The 15,148-nt window shown below is 44.5% G+C and overlaps 2 protein-coding genes across 4 annotated transcripts in view; one reads left to right on the forward strand and one right to left on the reverse strand.

The window, feature by feature from the left end:
- CENPK (centromere protein K) overlaps window positions 1–15,140 on the reverse strand; it is an 84,336-nt gene extending 69,196 nt beyond the window's left edge. Inside the window, exons 1-3 of one of the 2 annotated variants that reach the window (XM_089653461.1) lie at window positions 14,764–15,140; window positions 4,443–4,469; window positions 739–876 (exon numbers count right to left, since the gene is read on the reverse strand). In XM_089653461.1, coding sequence (XP_089509587.1) covers window positions 739–876; window positions 4,443–4,469; window positions 14,764–14,766 — 168 coding nt within the window. In that variant the 5' untranslated portion in view covers window positions 14,767–15,140. The remainder of the gene's footprint in view (window positions 1–738; window positions 877–4,442; window positions 4,470–14,763) is intronic. The other variant, XM_089653460.1, reaches the window with a different exon arrangement.
- The window catches only part of PPWD1 (peptidylprolyl isomerase domain and WD repeat containing 1), a 39,126-nt gene continuing 38,886 nt past the window's right edge, over window positions 14,909–15,148 (forward strand). The window contains exon 1 of one of the 2 annotated variants that reach the window (XM_089653458.1): window positions 14,909–15,146. In XM_089653458.1, coding sequence (XP_089509584.1) covers window positions 14,945–15,146 — 202 coding nt within the window. In that variant the 5' untranslated portion in view covers window positions 14,909–14,944. The remainder of the gene's footprint in view (window positions 15,147–15,148) is intronic. The other variant, XM_089653459.1, reaches the window with a different exon arrangement.

A 15,148-nucleotide genomic window follows, 5' to 3' on the forward strand; every position in this document is an offset into this window, starting at 1 on the left:
AAAATTCAGCAATCCACCATATTCAGAACAGGCTCCATTCAATTTATCCTGTCCATACCTCATGCTCCTCAATATACTGAGGTATGGATGTGGGCTGGACTCTAACCTTTGGCCAATCACCTCTGGTGGGGGTGATCCTTCAGCCCCAAAGATAGTCATTATTATTATTATACAGGATTTATATAGTGCCAACAGTTTGCTCAGCGCTTTACAATATAAAGGGAGACAATATAGCAACAATACAGTTCAATACAAGAGGGATAGGAGGGCCCTGCTCCTTGGAGCTTACAATCTAGGAGGTTCTTGCCTCCTAACGTGGACATGGGCTATAAGCACCCACTGGTTCTAATTACAGTGTCAGAGATGTAATTTCCAACATTTGAGCCTCAGCCTAGTCATAATGAATACATGCACCAAATGGTTGTAACAAGCGGGCCCCATATAACTGTTTTGTTGGTTGCAACTATCTGTAATATCACCAAACTTTGATACTTTCGTTTATAGCAGTTGGTTTTCATAAACACATCTAATATTTTTACACATTCTACCCATAGATACAGGAACAGCAAAAATAATACAGTAGGAACGTTACTTTCTTGCTAGGTTTGCTTTATATAAATATTTCAAAGTCTGTCGTCTCTGTAAGGGAGTATTAAACATTTATTTTCTGAAGAATTGCTAAAAACATCCAAAAATATCTAAACATTGAGCTGATCAAATTACTAATCAGAAACATACCTGTTTCATTTCTGTCCAGAGGTCTTCACACTCCTGTATTAACTCATTCTTAGCTTCCTCACTAACTTTTGAGGCAGAATCTAGATCAGGGGGTAATTCGTGTTGATAAGAGGACATGTGCCGTGCAAGCAGCTCTGTCTGGAAGACAAAAGAGGCCAGTGAGGAATACAATCCACCAATGTCAACCCATTTCTGAAAGCAGGCCAGGTGGAATTATCCTAATATACAGAGGGCTTTTTCCAACTGGATGTTTTCCTAGCATAAAATATTTAAAATATATATCACCGGAAAACGGAGAGTGAAAAATCTGGATTGTTAAACTAGTCATACACGGATTCGATTTCAGGTGTTTCTGCTAATTTCTCAGCCAAACAACGCCTGAATCCAGTTGAAGTCACTATTTGAGTATTGTGACAGCAATGGGTGCTGGCTGAAATAATACATGAACAGGCACTGGAGATTCGTCCATCCACACTAAACAGGAATCAAGTGATTTCTCTTGTTCGTGTTGAGGGATTGAACAAGAAAAATGTTAAAGCGGTATAACACCCAAATCCAAAAATGTAATATATTGCAGTTTACCAATCATTAGATGTGGTGGCTGCATCAAGTTTCTTTTCTTTGGCTTTTACTCCCTTTGTTTTCATCTGGTCACCTGACCAGTAAAGCGGGTTATACATTATACAATTTTCTTGTTCAATTTCCTTCAGATCTACCTTTAACTATGTAGTGCAAGGGCCAGGCTGATTGCATACAAATTGAAAGTGTTTAGGTTTGACCCCATATTATATGGTTTTGGTAAATCTACAGGAAAACTGTCCAAGGACATTGTATAATGTATGGCCAGCCTAACACACCTCCTGTATTTGTGAGACACAAAAATGGAAGAATTAGATAACGATGCTGTCTGCTGTGCCACCTATCAGGGGGAGGTAGCATTATATTTTGTAGCAAATTTAGATACACTAACAAATGGAAGCCAAACTGCAGCTCAAAATTTATAATATATTAGAGCAAACATTTGTTTTTCTTTTGGGATAAAGGTTTTGCATGAATAAATAAAAGCTGAACATTTTAATCATCCCTGCCAATGTTAGAGTTGCTTGTTTCATCCATATAAACCAATACATTCTGTTAGAGAACTGGAGAGCTTGTGCTTTTGAAAAACAACAGACTTGCTAGCTGGATCACCAGATGAAAATAGCACAAGGCAAGCCTAAAAAAAAGTAAACTAATACAGCCATCACATCTAAGGAATGGTAAACTGCAATATAATACTGTAAATGTTTGCTTTTGGGGTTAACACTGTGTTACTGTGCTTGGCTAGTTTTACTGTCTTCCTGAAAATGCTAGTTTCCTGGCTGGTATGCTGATCCAGTGGCTTCCATTCTTCCTTAGGCATGGACCCAGAACAAGTATGCAACTAAAGAGTTCTGAATTTACTTTGATGTGCTAAAGTCAGCAAATAAGCAGACTTGTTTGGTAACTAGCATTTTCAGGAGACTGCCAATGGTGGATTCCATACTATGTTTATCTTAAAGATGAATTCCAGAACGAGATGTAAAATTTTGAAAACACAAGAAAAAAAAAACCCTGTTATTTAACAAACCAATAAATAAATAATTCACTGTGGAGTAGTTTTACAAATTGAAAGCCATTTTGTTACACTAACACTTTGTGATATTCCAGAAGTAGCAGAAAGAGTGTTTCTGGAATGAGAACTCTGGAGGGAAGAGCTACTTGCATCATTTCATTCCATAAAGTAATTTTCAATGCTTCTAGGGAACCTCTGGCATGCAAGGATGTGTTTTGCCATCCTTGTAGCATTTGGAAAAGAATATTTCTTCTCACAATATTTGCAAATTGCAGCTTTGCCATTAACAGAAACTGCACTGTGGAAATGTTTCCACACTCTAGAAGTTGGTCTCACCATTTTATTGAGAAGACGAAAAGAAAAAAAAACAATGTACTGAGCAGACTATAGGTAAACATAAGGATGTGATGGTGGAGAACATTAATATGAATCATTTAAAGGCTACAAAGAAAAAAATAATTTGTCAGACAAATATACCCTTTTACCTGTCAACTAAGGCCTGAGGACAGAAACTATATCCCAACTGTAGAAGGTACAAGATTGAGCCCACAAGCAAAGTAAACTGAAACCTTTCCCCTGCAGTGCCCCTAGTGGCAGAAATGCATATTGCTCTTGTTTGAGAACTGCACAGAGAAGTACAGTGTTACTTGAATTGTATTCCAGGATTTACTTGTCTTGCAATAATTCAGACTTTAAATAAAGTCTCAGAAACCTTTTATTAAGGTCTTTCAAACTACATAGTTTGAATACCATGTCATAGATATATCACGTATCATTGTAAAAGAACATATTCCACACTCCTTTTTTTTTTTTTTTTCTTTCAGGAAATATCACCAAAAAACAGCTTTGGAAAAATATGGGACAAAACAGTTTTTTCCAAATTATTCTGTTTTTGTACTTTTGTATATACCATACCTGGCTGATGGCCCTGGAAGCTGAAAAACACTGTTGTAGACACCACTACTTCGGTAGTCTCCACTTGTTTCTGGGTCTCGCACCAAGCAGCTGTCCTGCTGGATTGGGAACACAGGAGCTCAGCTACTAGACGTGGTGCCATTCAGAGGATGTTTTGCATTTTCTGAATTATTAAAATGGGTTCTGTGATTGGGTAGGGTGGAGTTGCAGGGTGGTGATGTCATAAATTCTATAATTGTTTTACTACATCACAGTGCATTATAACTATGTACAGAAAACCTGAACCGAGAGAAATACGTAGGCTGCCACTGGTGGCCTCTTACAATGCTAGCTTCTTGTCAGACTTATTCCAAGGCTTAAAGGCCAGACTTCACTGGCTATGTACTTGCTCTGGGTGATTCAGAAGTAGAAGTGCAGTGGGTGTCTCTGAAAATAATAATGGAGCAAGCATTTTCACAGGTCAATGATGGCATCTTCCAAATTTCCATGTATTTTTTTTATTGTTCCCAAACAAGCTTCTTAAAGATTTCTTACTAAAATATATGTTTTGATAATTAATTTGATTCTAAAACTAAGGATGTTTCTGGCCAAATAAAATCCAGCGATGTGCACTAGAGCAGAGGCTCTCTTAACTCTCTCACTCCTCAATGGTTTAGAAACAGCAGTGGAGCCATTGGCTCCTGCTGCTGTCAATAACAGCCAGTGAAGAGGGAGCAGTGTGCGGGGACGAGTCATGCTCTGTGTGTTTTATGGACACACAGAGCTGGCTCAGGAGCGAGCCCACACAAGTGCCCCCATACGAAGCAGCTGGATATGGAGGCACTCAGTAGGGGAGAGGAGCCTGGAGTGCCATGCTGGGAAACTGAGAAGAGGAGGTTCGGGGCTGTTCTGTGCCAAACCATTGCACAGAGCAGGTAAGTATGACGTTTGTTATTCTAAAAAAAAAAATGTAGAATCACTTTAAAACAGCCATCATACACAGGTACTGTTAGATCATTTTAAAGTCACATCAGATACACGACAGAGGTCTTACAATAGTCTCTGCGTGTGGGTATTGTTAGATGAGACAGTCAGAGGAATGCCTCATAGCACAGGTAACATTAGAAGACATTTATATAGCTTTAGTATTGGTTTTGTATGGCAATGATGTAATTTGCATATAAAAGACAATTGTATTACCCATGGATTCACTTACCTCTTTGAGAAGTGTATCCAGCTTGTCCTACAAACAGAAACAATTGTCAGAAAAAAACACAAGACCATTCTAACTTACAGATTCTAAATAAACAGGTGGAAAATATGTACATTTTAGATTTTACTTACTGAAAAATAATCTTCAATTTTCCTGCAGTAAACCTGGCACAAACCTAGCCAGGTTTAGTTGGAAAACATATAAGCAGCATGAAAACCAATCAGTAGATTCAAAAAATTAAATATCAAAATTTATAAACAAATCTTCACTGGTTCCTGTAAGGGTTTGGTTACACCTCACAACAGGCAGTGAGGAGGCATTATGCTACAGTATAAGGTGAGGGGCTGGAGGCAGTAAAAACATGGCTCAACTGCGTTTCTTCCCCCCCCCACCTGCAATTGTAAACATAACCTAAAAGCCAGGCTTGGCTTCACTCCTTCAATCCTCATTGGTCACTCATACTCAAGAACCAAGAAGAAGGCTTTGGAGTTATTGAGGCCAAACATGCCTTTTAAAGAAAAAGCTGGGTTGTACATGAGACTTCAGCTACTTATTTTTTTAAACTTACTTTGACATGGAGGATGCAAAGAAGTTACCCTTTGCATTTCTGCCTGCAATGTGACAAGTCTTCACACGGCAGATTGTATGAGAGTAGCACAGCTTTGTTGTATTCAGGAAATGTTTTATATGCATTAACCTCCCTGGCGGTTTTCCCGAGTGTAGCTCGGGGTAAAATTTCTATACCAAAAGCGGTAACCCCGAGCTACACTCGGGCTTACCTTGCGGCGCTGCTCTGGGGGTCCCTGCAGCACTTACCTTGTCCTTCGTTCCCACGATGTGTCCCCTGCAGAGTCCCGGGCCATCTCCTCCGGCCGATGCCGGCATCCGGCTTCTGTGTTCCGGTCCCCGTGACGTCGGGACGTACGGGCGCCACCGGCGGCGGGAAATTTAAAAAATTTAAAAACTTTAATTTTTTCTTTTTTTCAATTGTAAATAGTAAAACATTGCTGTTTCATCCCATTTCACATACATATTGTCCCTAGTGCTTTGTCCTGCGCCCTGCCTGCATTTTGTCTGTTCTTTCTGCCTGGAAACTTAGAAAAGTCCATGGCGTCCAAAAAGCGTCCCTTTACGTCAAAAGCGGTTTTAGACCGGCTAGAGAACAGCGATAGTAAATCAGAACCACTTACAGAATTGAGTGATAATGATTTGTGGGGAAATTTTCCTAAAAATTACAGCCTACAATAAAAAACTATTTCCATGCGAAAAAATGGTACCGCTTTCAGCACAAAAAATCGGAAGGAATCATACCGCCAGGGAGGTTAACATTCATCCCTATGGAAAGTGTATTTTGCTGAAAACCGAAATAACAATGCAGCTAAAAAACACACATAGGTGTGAAACTACCTCACCTAAAGAGGCACTGTCATTACCACATAGTTTCCCTGCTTAAAGTGGAAATTTAGTCAGGTATAGCTATGTAAAACATTAAACATACGTGCTTATACTATGTAAAATCCAGTAGTACACGGTCTCACCCTGCCCTGCACAGCCTCAGTTGTCCTGTATTCTTGGCACTGTGCCGATAATCAATGAGTCACTGGAGGCCGATCAGCTGACAGCATAAAGATTTAGTGAAGAGAGAGGAGGAAACAGGAATGACACAAACTGTACCGAGGAAGGACAGATTAGGGAAAAAGAAAGGAAAGGAGACAGGACAAACTGCTGCCAGGGAGATACAAAAGAGTTAAACTTAAGCTGGCCATCATGGATCGAAATTTGACCAGATGAGCAGGGACTGGCCAAAATCTATGCATGTATGAGCTAATTAAGCCCTCAAAATTTCCACTTGCCCGCTTGCATTGGGTGAGTAGAAATTACGTGGGGGCAAGCAGCATCGGGACTAGGAGTGTGTGGGAGGGGCAGCGGTGGGGGCAGTTACAAGCAGCAATCTCCCTGTACGGCTTTCAATAAAGCAGCTGAAAGCCAGAGGAGGGAAAGGAGAAGCTGCTTCACTGAAAGCCATACAGGGGGTGTCAGGGATCGCGGCTCCGGAATCCGGGATCGCGGCGCCTTCCCCCGCGCATGCGCACTGGCGGCAGATCACGCTGGGACACAGTCACTAGGTCCCGGCGAGCCGCAGCTGACAGGACGCCGCGCATGCACAGTAGGAGCCGCAGGGGCGCCTCAGGCGTCCAATGACAGCCGGGGGCGCGTCCTAGCCGGCCAATGACAGTGCAGGGCGCACTATTTAAAGATACCCTGCACTGTCACAGATTGCCGCAAGGTCTATCTGTGATTCTGAGTTCCTGCACCCGTCTAGTGACCCTGTTTGACCCTGACTACGCTGCCTGCCCCTGTGATTGACCCGGATTGCCCTGACTACGCTGCCTGCTCCTGTGATTGACCCGGATTGCGCTGACTACTCTGCCTGCTCCTGTGATTGACCCGGATTGCCCTGACCATTCTACGGACTGACTTACCCTGCTGATCCTGCGTGTGACCCGACTACTCTTTGCCCACCGATTCTGTACCCCGCTTACCCCCACAAGACCACGATCCATTACCACCCTGCTGGGGCCGCCATCCTCTTCACATCTGGCTCTCCCGGTACCTGCATAAGTCCCCGGAGGTCTCCTCAGCCCCCTGGTGAAAGCACAGCCCGGGCTTAGACCCCACGCTCTGGGTAGGTCTGTCAGTTGGCAGCCTGAGGCACCACCTGGCAGATCATTTAACAGGGGGATCGCTACTTGTAACTGCCCCCACCACTGCACCGATCTTCCCCAATCCTTCATTTTTTTTCAGGCCCCCCCCGTGTGCTCCTTCATGCCCAGAGCCTCCTCCCATCCTTCGCACCAATAGGAGAGGAAAGAGGCTAGATCTGCTCTGTCTCCCCTTGTGCCTGCCCACACTCCAATCTGTGCCGTGCAGAAGGGGATGTGTGGGCGGGAAATTGTATGCAGAACAGCTGGCAGCTGTGATGCTTCTGACTGTGCATGCGAGCCAGGACCATCCATGAGAAACTGTGAGACCTTCCTTCCCTTCTTTTCCTCCCTTCCTTCCTCCCCCCCTCCCTTCTTTCCTCCTTCCTCTCTCCCTTCCCTCTCTTCTCTCTCCCTTCCATCTCTTCCCTCCATTCCTCCCTTTCTTCCTTCTTTCCTCCCTCCCCTTCCTTCCCTTATTCCTTTCTTTATTCTACATAAAGCATTTAACAGCGCCATTTCATAAGATAATTTATGAGGGCGTGTTTAGGGGTGGAATTAGGGGCAAAGCATGGTAGGGGTTGGGTGGGGCAACTGGTAGCGAGTAACTCTTAAGTCTGGCTAGTATCTCAGGACTTGAAATTTTGAGCCCTGAGCTATTGATCAACCTGTCAGGTTTTTCCCAAACTTTCAGTGCCACCTGCTATAGCTGGCAATACTCACTGATCATTGTAGTCTGCCGGCAGAATACAGTAGCTCAGCAGAAGAGGGTCCCCCAGCCACATCAAATGTGTGGATGGAGAAATCAATTAATTTCTTTTTTATTCCACCCTCTGGTTGAACAAAACAAATTAATCATGTATAGTGTCTTATCTTATCTCTCTGATATTCTCTCTTTTCCACCTCATAGGCAGTCTGTTAACTTCAGCACTGTAAAGCTTCTATCAGCCTTCCTGTCTAACTGAGCCAAATCAAGGTTAGAAATGCACACCTTTTAATTACAGAAACTGACATACAATCCTTGAGAACAAAGACAGGGAGGATTTTCTGTAAGCAAGTCACTGCTTTGGGCTTAAAAAAAAATGGCTCCAGCAAGAAGAAACAAGAGCAATGCTGGGGGAAGTTTACAGCACAAACTAATTTTGGTACAATAATTATTAATGTGGAATGTATGTTCTTTTGTTAAAGAATATTAACTGTTATGGGTAACGTTCTGATTTAACCACTTGCTTACAGAGCACTTATACCCCCTTCCTGCCCAGGCCAATTTCCAGCTTTCAGCTCTGTTGCACTTTGAGTGACAATTGCGCGGTCATGCAACACTGTACCCATATGAAATTTTTGTAATTTTTTTGTGACAGAAAGAGCTTTATTTTGGTGGTATTTAATCACCTCTGGGTTTTTTATTTTTTCTTAAACCAAAAACCACAGAAAATTTTGAAAAAAAAAAGTTTTTTCTTAGTTTTTTTATAAAATGTTGTAAATAAGTGATTTTTCTCCTTCACTGATGTGCGCTAATGAGGCTGCCGTGATGGGTACTGATAGGCTGCACTGATGGACACTGATAGGTGGCACTGATGAGGAGGCACTGGTGGGTGGCACTAATGGGCATTGACAGGCATCACTGATGGGCACTGAAAGGCAGCACTGATACGCGGCACTGATAGGCGGCACTGACAGGCAGCACTGATAGGCATTGATAGGTGGCACTGACTGGCACTGATGGGTGACACTGAAAGGCAGCTCAGATGGGCACTGATATGTGGCATTGATGTGCACTGGTAGGCACTGATATGTGGCATTGATGTGGCACTGGCACGAGGCACTGATGAGCACTGACACAAGGCACTGATGGACACTGACAGGTGGCACTGCTGGGGCTACACTGATCATCAGGGCACACTGATCATCAGTGCACTGATGATCTGTGTACATGTCCCCTCCGCGGAAAGCCGATTACCGGCTCTCCTCTCCTCACGAGCTGTCAGCGTGAGGACCGGCATTTCCCTGTTTACATGTGATCAGCTGTGATTGGACACAGCTGATCACATGACCGAGCCGACATCTTTGGCTCTTTCCGTAATCGGTGATCCGCTGTGTCCAAGGGACACAGCGCACTGCCGATCGCCACGCTGTGCGCTCCCTGACCCACGAATGTGGAGAATGGAAGAACATCATATGACGTCCTCCCAGAACGAGAGAACCACCCTGCATCCATCACATTACTATATGGCGGGCGGGAGGTGGTTAATGGACTATAAAATGGGTTACTTTTATTACTGACAGCTCAGCTGTCCCCCTGCACACAAATAAAGCTGTGACACTTTGTAGACTATAGCGTTCCCACCCCACATCCCTGATGTCAGCAGCAGGGGAAGTCTCATGCTATCTACCATGACATTTCTATCTGGGGCATGTCTGCACTCACACAATGTCAGCAGTGAGCACAGGTGTATGGAACTTCTGCACAGGTAGAGGGGTATTCTACCCTTTAACAATCAATGCAAGGAGCATTCTCCTACTGGTCACCAATGTAAGGAGAATTCTGCTCACTAACCACCAATGTAACTAGCATTCTTCTCCTTAACCACTTGGCCTCAGCCCTATAGCAAATTTACTGCTAAAGGGCGAACATTCTGTACAAAAATTTCATATATAAATGTAATTTAGCATTTCCATCACAGGAAATATAGGATATGTAGCAGTATACATTTTGGCCTATATTTAAGAAGAAATTGATTTTAAAATTTTTTATTGGATATGTTTTATAGCAGAAAGTAAAAAGAATTCTTTTATTTTTAAATATGTCAGTGTTTTTTCATTTATAGAGCAAAATATAAAAAACACAGGGGTGATCAAATACCACTAAAAGAAAGCTCTATTTGTGGGGAAAAAAAACTACAAATTTTATTTATGTACAGCATTGCATGACTGCGCAATTGTCAGTTAAAGTAACACAGCGCCGTATTGCAAAAAATGGCCCGGTCAGGGAGAGGGGTAAAGGAGGCATTCTTTCCACTGACCAACAATATAAGGAGGCATTCTTTCCACTGATCACCAATATAAGGGGGCATTCTTTCCACTGACCAACAATATAAGGAGGCATTCTTTCCACTGATCACCAATATAAGGGGGCATTCTTTCCACTGACCAACAATATAAGGGGGCATTCTTCCCACTGACCAACAATATAAGGAGGCATTCTTTCCACTGACCAACAATATAAGGAGGCATTCTTTCCACTGACCAACAATATAAGGGGGCATTCTTTCCACTGATCACCAATATAAGGGGGCATTCTTTCCACTGATCACCAATATAAGGGGGCATTCTTCCCACTGACCAACAATATAAGGAGGCATTCTTTTCACTGACCAACAATATAAGGAGGCATTCTTTCCACTGACCAACAATATAAGGAGCCATTCTTTCCACTGACCACCAATATTAGGGGCCATTCTTTCCACTGATCACCAATATAAGGGGGCATTCTTCCCACTGATCACCAATATAAGGGGGCATTCTTCCCACTGATCACCAATATAAGGGGGCATTCTTTCCACTGGCCACCAATATTAGGGGCCATTCTTTCCACTGATCACCAATATAAGGGGGCATTCTTTCCACTGGCCACCAATATAAGGGGGCATTCTTTCCACTGGCCACCAATATTAGGGGCCATTCTTTCCACTGATCACCAATATAAGGGGGCATTCTTTCCACTGGCCACCAATATTAGGGGCCATTCTTTCCACTGATCACCAATATAAGGGGGCATTCTTCCCACTGATCACCAATATAAGGAGCATTCTTCCCACTGATCACCAATATAAGGAACATTCTTCCCACTGACCACCAATGTAAGGACCATTCTTCCCACTGATCACCAATATAAGGGGGCATTTTTCCCACTGATCACCAATATTAGGGGGCATTCTTCCCACTGATCACCAATATAACGGGGCATTCTTCCCACTGACCACCAATATAAGGGGACGTTCTTCCCACTGACCACCAATATAAGGGGGCATTCTTCCCACTGACCACCAATATAAGGGGGCATTCTTCCCACTGATCACCAATATAAGGGGGCATTCTTTCCACTGATCACCAATATAAGGGGGCATTCTTTCCACTGATCACCAATATAAGGGGGCATTCTTTCCACTGATCACCAATATAAGGGGGCATTCTTTCCACTGATCACCAATATAAGGGGGCATTCTTCCCACTGACCAACAATATAAGGAGGCATTCTTTTCACTGACCAACAATATAAGGAGGCATTCTTTCCACTGACCAACAATATAAGGAGCCATTCTTTCCACTGACCACCAATATTAGGGGCCATTCTTTCCACTGATCACCAATATAAGGGGGCATTCTTCCCACTGATCACCAATATAAGGGGGCATTCTTCCCACTGATCACCAATATAAGGGGGCATTCTTTCCACTGGCCACCAATATTAGGGGCCATTCTTTCCACTGATCACCAATATAAGGGGACATTCTTTCCACTGGCCACCAATATAAGGGGGCATTCTTTCCACTGGCCACCAATATTAGGGGCCATTCTTTCCACTGATCACCAATATAAGGGGGCATTCTTTCCACTGGCCACCAATATTAGGGGCCATTCTTTCCACTGATCACCAATATAAGGGGGCATTCTTCCCACTGATCACCAATATAAGGAGCATTCTTCCCACTGATCACCAATATAAGGAACATTCTTCCCACTGACCACCAATGTAAGGACCATTCTTCCCACTGATCACCAATATAAGGGGGCATTTTTCCCACTGATCACCAATATTAGGGGGCATTCTTCCCACTGATCACCAATATAACGGGGCATTCTTCCCACTGACCACCAATATAAGGGGACGTTCTTCCCACTGACCACCAATATAAGGGGGCATTCTTCCCACTGACCACCAATATAAGGGGGCATTCTTCCCACTGATCACCAATATAAGGGGGCATTCTTTCCACTGACCACCAATATAAGGGGGCATTCTTTCCACTGACCACCAATACAAGGGGGCATTCTTTCCACTGATCACCAATATAAGGAGCATTCTTCCCACTGACCACCAATATAAGGGGGCATTCTTCCCACTGACCACCAATATAAGGGGGCATTCTTTCCACTGATCACCAATATAAGGAGCATTCTTTCCACTGATCACCAATATAAGGGGGCATTCTTTCCACTGACCACCAATATAAGGGGGCATTCTTCCCACTGACCACCAATATAAGGGGGCATTCTTCCCACTGATCACCAATATAAGGGGGCATTCTTTCCACTGATCACCAATATAAGGAGCATTCTTTCCACTGACCACCAATATAAGGGGGCATTCTTTCCACTGATCACCAATATAAGGGGGCATTCTTCCCACTGATCACCAATATAAGGGGGCATTCTTCCCACTGATCACCAATATAAGGGGGCATTCTTCCCACTGATCACCAATATAAGGGGGCATTCTTCCCACTGACCACCAATATAAGGGGGCATTCTTCCCACTGATCACCAATATAAGGGGGCATGCTCATCAAGCCATGATTTGACAACACCAGCTGTGTGAATCAGAGCATTATCCTCTTGGTAAATGGCGCTGTCTTCGGAAAACAATGCCTACACCATGGGGTGCACATGGTCAGTCAAATTTGTACAGTCGCTGGCAGTGACTCTACCTTTCAAGGTGATGATGGGGCCTGCAGAATACCAAGATATGGCTGCCCAAACCGTAATTGCGCCAACACCATGCTTTACCGTTGGCACAAGACAGTCCTGTTCGTAAGTGTCAGTGTTCACCAAACGTAAAGAGGTTCGGTTGTTGGCAACAGTGTGAAGCTCGATTCATTGGACCAGATTACAGTCGTCCATTCATCGACAGTCCACGATTTATGGGTGTTGCACTACTCTCTCCTCTTCTGAGCATTAGGCTCCATACACACGGGGCGTTTTAATGACGCAAGTAACGTCAGCTGTGTAAAGTCATGTTAAAAATGTGAGTTTTTCACCGTTTTTGCATTAGCGTTTGCGGTTTTTTGCTCAAAACAAATCTATAAATGCCGGTTTGCTACATTTTTCAGCGTTAGAGCGTTTTTACAGCTAAAAAACTCTTCTAGAAACCCACTAGTTCTGGGGGGTTTTTCCAGCCAAAAAATGCTGATTACAGTCTATGTGTGCATGGACACACAGGATAACATGCTGGGGAGTTTACTGGCTGTAGAAAAAAAAATCAAAAGCCAAAAACAGACACTGTAAAAATGTCCAGTGTGCATGAGGACTTAATATCAGTCACTAGTGGTTTGCCAGTTGCAGCTCACCTGTGACCCTAGGTTCACATCTGTGCAGGTGGTGCTGCTGCGGATCCGTACGAAAATCTGTGCAGCCGCACCACCCGCAGAGAGAAATGCAGACCCTCGGACGGGTGCCATTAGTTCTAATGGCACGCTGCCCGCACTGGAAAATACAACCTTACTGAGATCCGAGGTTCCCATGAGGACTACGTTTTCATGAGGACTTCTTCCCTGCGTGTCACGGGCACGGGAGTCCATTCAAATGAATGGGCTCTCGTGCCCGTGCAAAAGGCGGCCGGCACGGCCGCATAGATGTGAACAGGGGGTAAATTTTCTTAGGCAGTTCCCCCCCAGTTTTTGTGGACACAGGCATTGGAAAGCTAGGTTCACATCTGTGTGGGTGGTGCAGTTGCAGATCCGCACAAAAATCCGTGCAGCCGCACCATCTACACAGCAGAATGCGGACCCGCGGGCAGGTGCCATTCATTCTAATGGCACTCCATCCGCACTGGAAATCGAGGTTCCCGTACAGGCTGCGGTTTCCAAAGAAGTGCAGGGACTTCTTTCCTGCGTGTCCCGGGGCATGGGAGTCCATTCAAATGAATGGGCTCTCGTGCCCGCACAAAATGCGTCCCACAGGTACATGGATATGTGATCTAGGGGTAAGACTGAGATTGAGCTCTGCGGTCACTTTTGCAGCAGTTGTTTTCTTATTCCGGGTCACAATCCTGCGCAATGTCCTTTTGTCTCTTTCGGTCAGCTGACCATGTCCACCACGCTTATGCTCATCAGATGACGTTTTTCCTGGAAACTGCATATGCCGCCATAACCTTTCATACTGTACCTCACGACATGGCAAATACATTGGCAACTTCAGTCACAGAGGTACCAGCTAAGCAGCACCAACCATCTGCCCTTGTTGACACTCAGTAAGCTGACAGGACTCCGTATTACTAGCAGGGAAGGATGAAAGTACGGCTTCCCACCTCTTAGCTGGGTGTCTCATCACACAGCAGAAGCAAAAGAACTCCATCACTTCCATTTTCAACGCCAAACACCTCATCACTTTCACACCTGCAAATCATGAAGTGTTTCCATATTTTTGTCCAGCCCCTGTACTTCATACACACAGAGTTCCCCTAGCCTGGAGGTCAGCTGCAGTCATCATCATGCTCTGTACATTTCATAAACAAAACCTGGAGACAGACATTGGCTCATAACAACCAACCCAGGTCAGGAAAACTAAAACCCTGAGCGGTTGCTAGGGGTAACTCCTCCCCTGACACATTCGCCGACCGTTACCATGGTAACTACAGGTGCTCGCTTCCCAGCTTGGAGATCCCCACATTCGGCAAGATGATGTGAACCAGCCTCACGTTCCGGCCATAGACCAGAGCAGCCCGCGCCCGCCTCTGATTGGTCGTGGCGTCATCAGCGGCGGCCCGTACTGCCAGTCTCATTCTGGTGACATCATCTGAGCAACATGTCGGAGAGGAAGCGGCGGGCGAGGAGAAGCCGGAGTAGTAGCAGTAGTAGTAGTAGCTCTTCATCGTCCTCCAGTTCTAGCAGTGAGGATGAGAAGAGGGCGAGGCAGGACGAGCCGCAAAAGCGAGAAGAGGAAGAAGCGGAGGAGGGCTGGGTAGGACCGCTCCCTACAGAGGCGTCCCAGAGCAAGAAGAGGAGAGGT

This window comes from Staurois parvus, unplaced genomic scaffold (genome assembly GCF_062004578.1).
Source record: "Staurois parvus isolate SC_StPar_1 unplaced genomic scaffold, SC_StPar_1.0 ptg000714l, whole genome shotgun sequence".
NCBI classification, from domain to species: Eukaryota; Metazoa; Chordata; class Amphibia; order Anura; family Ranidae; genus Staurois; species Staurois parvus.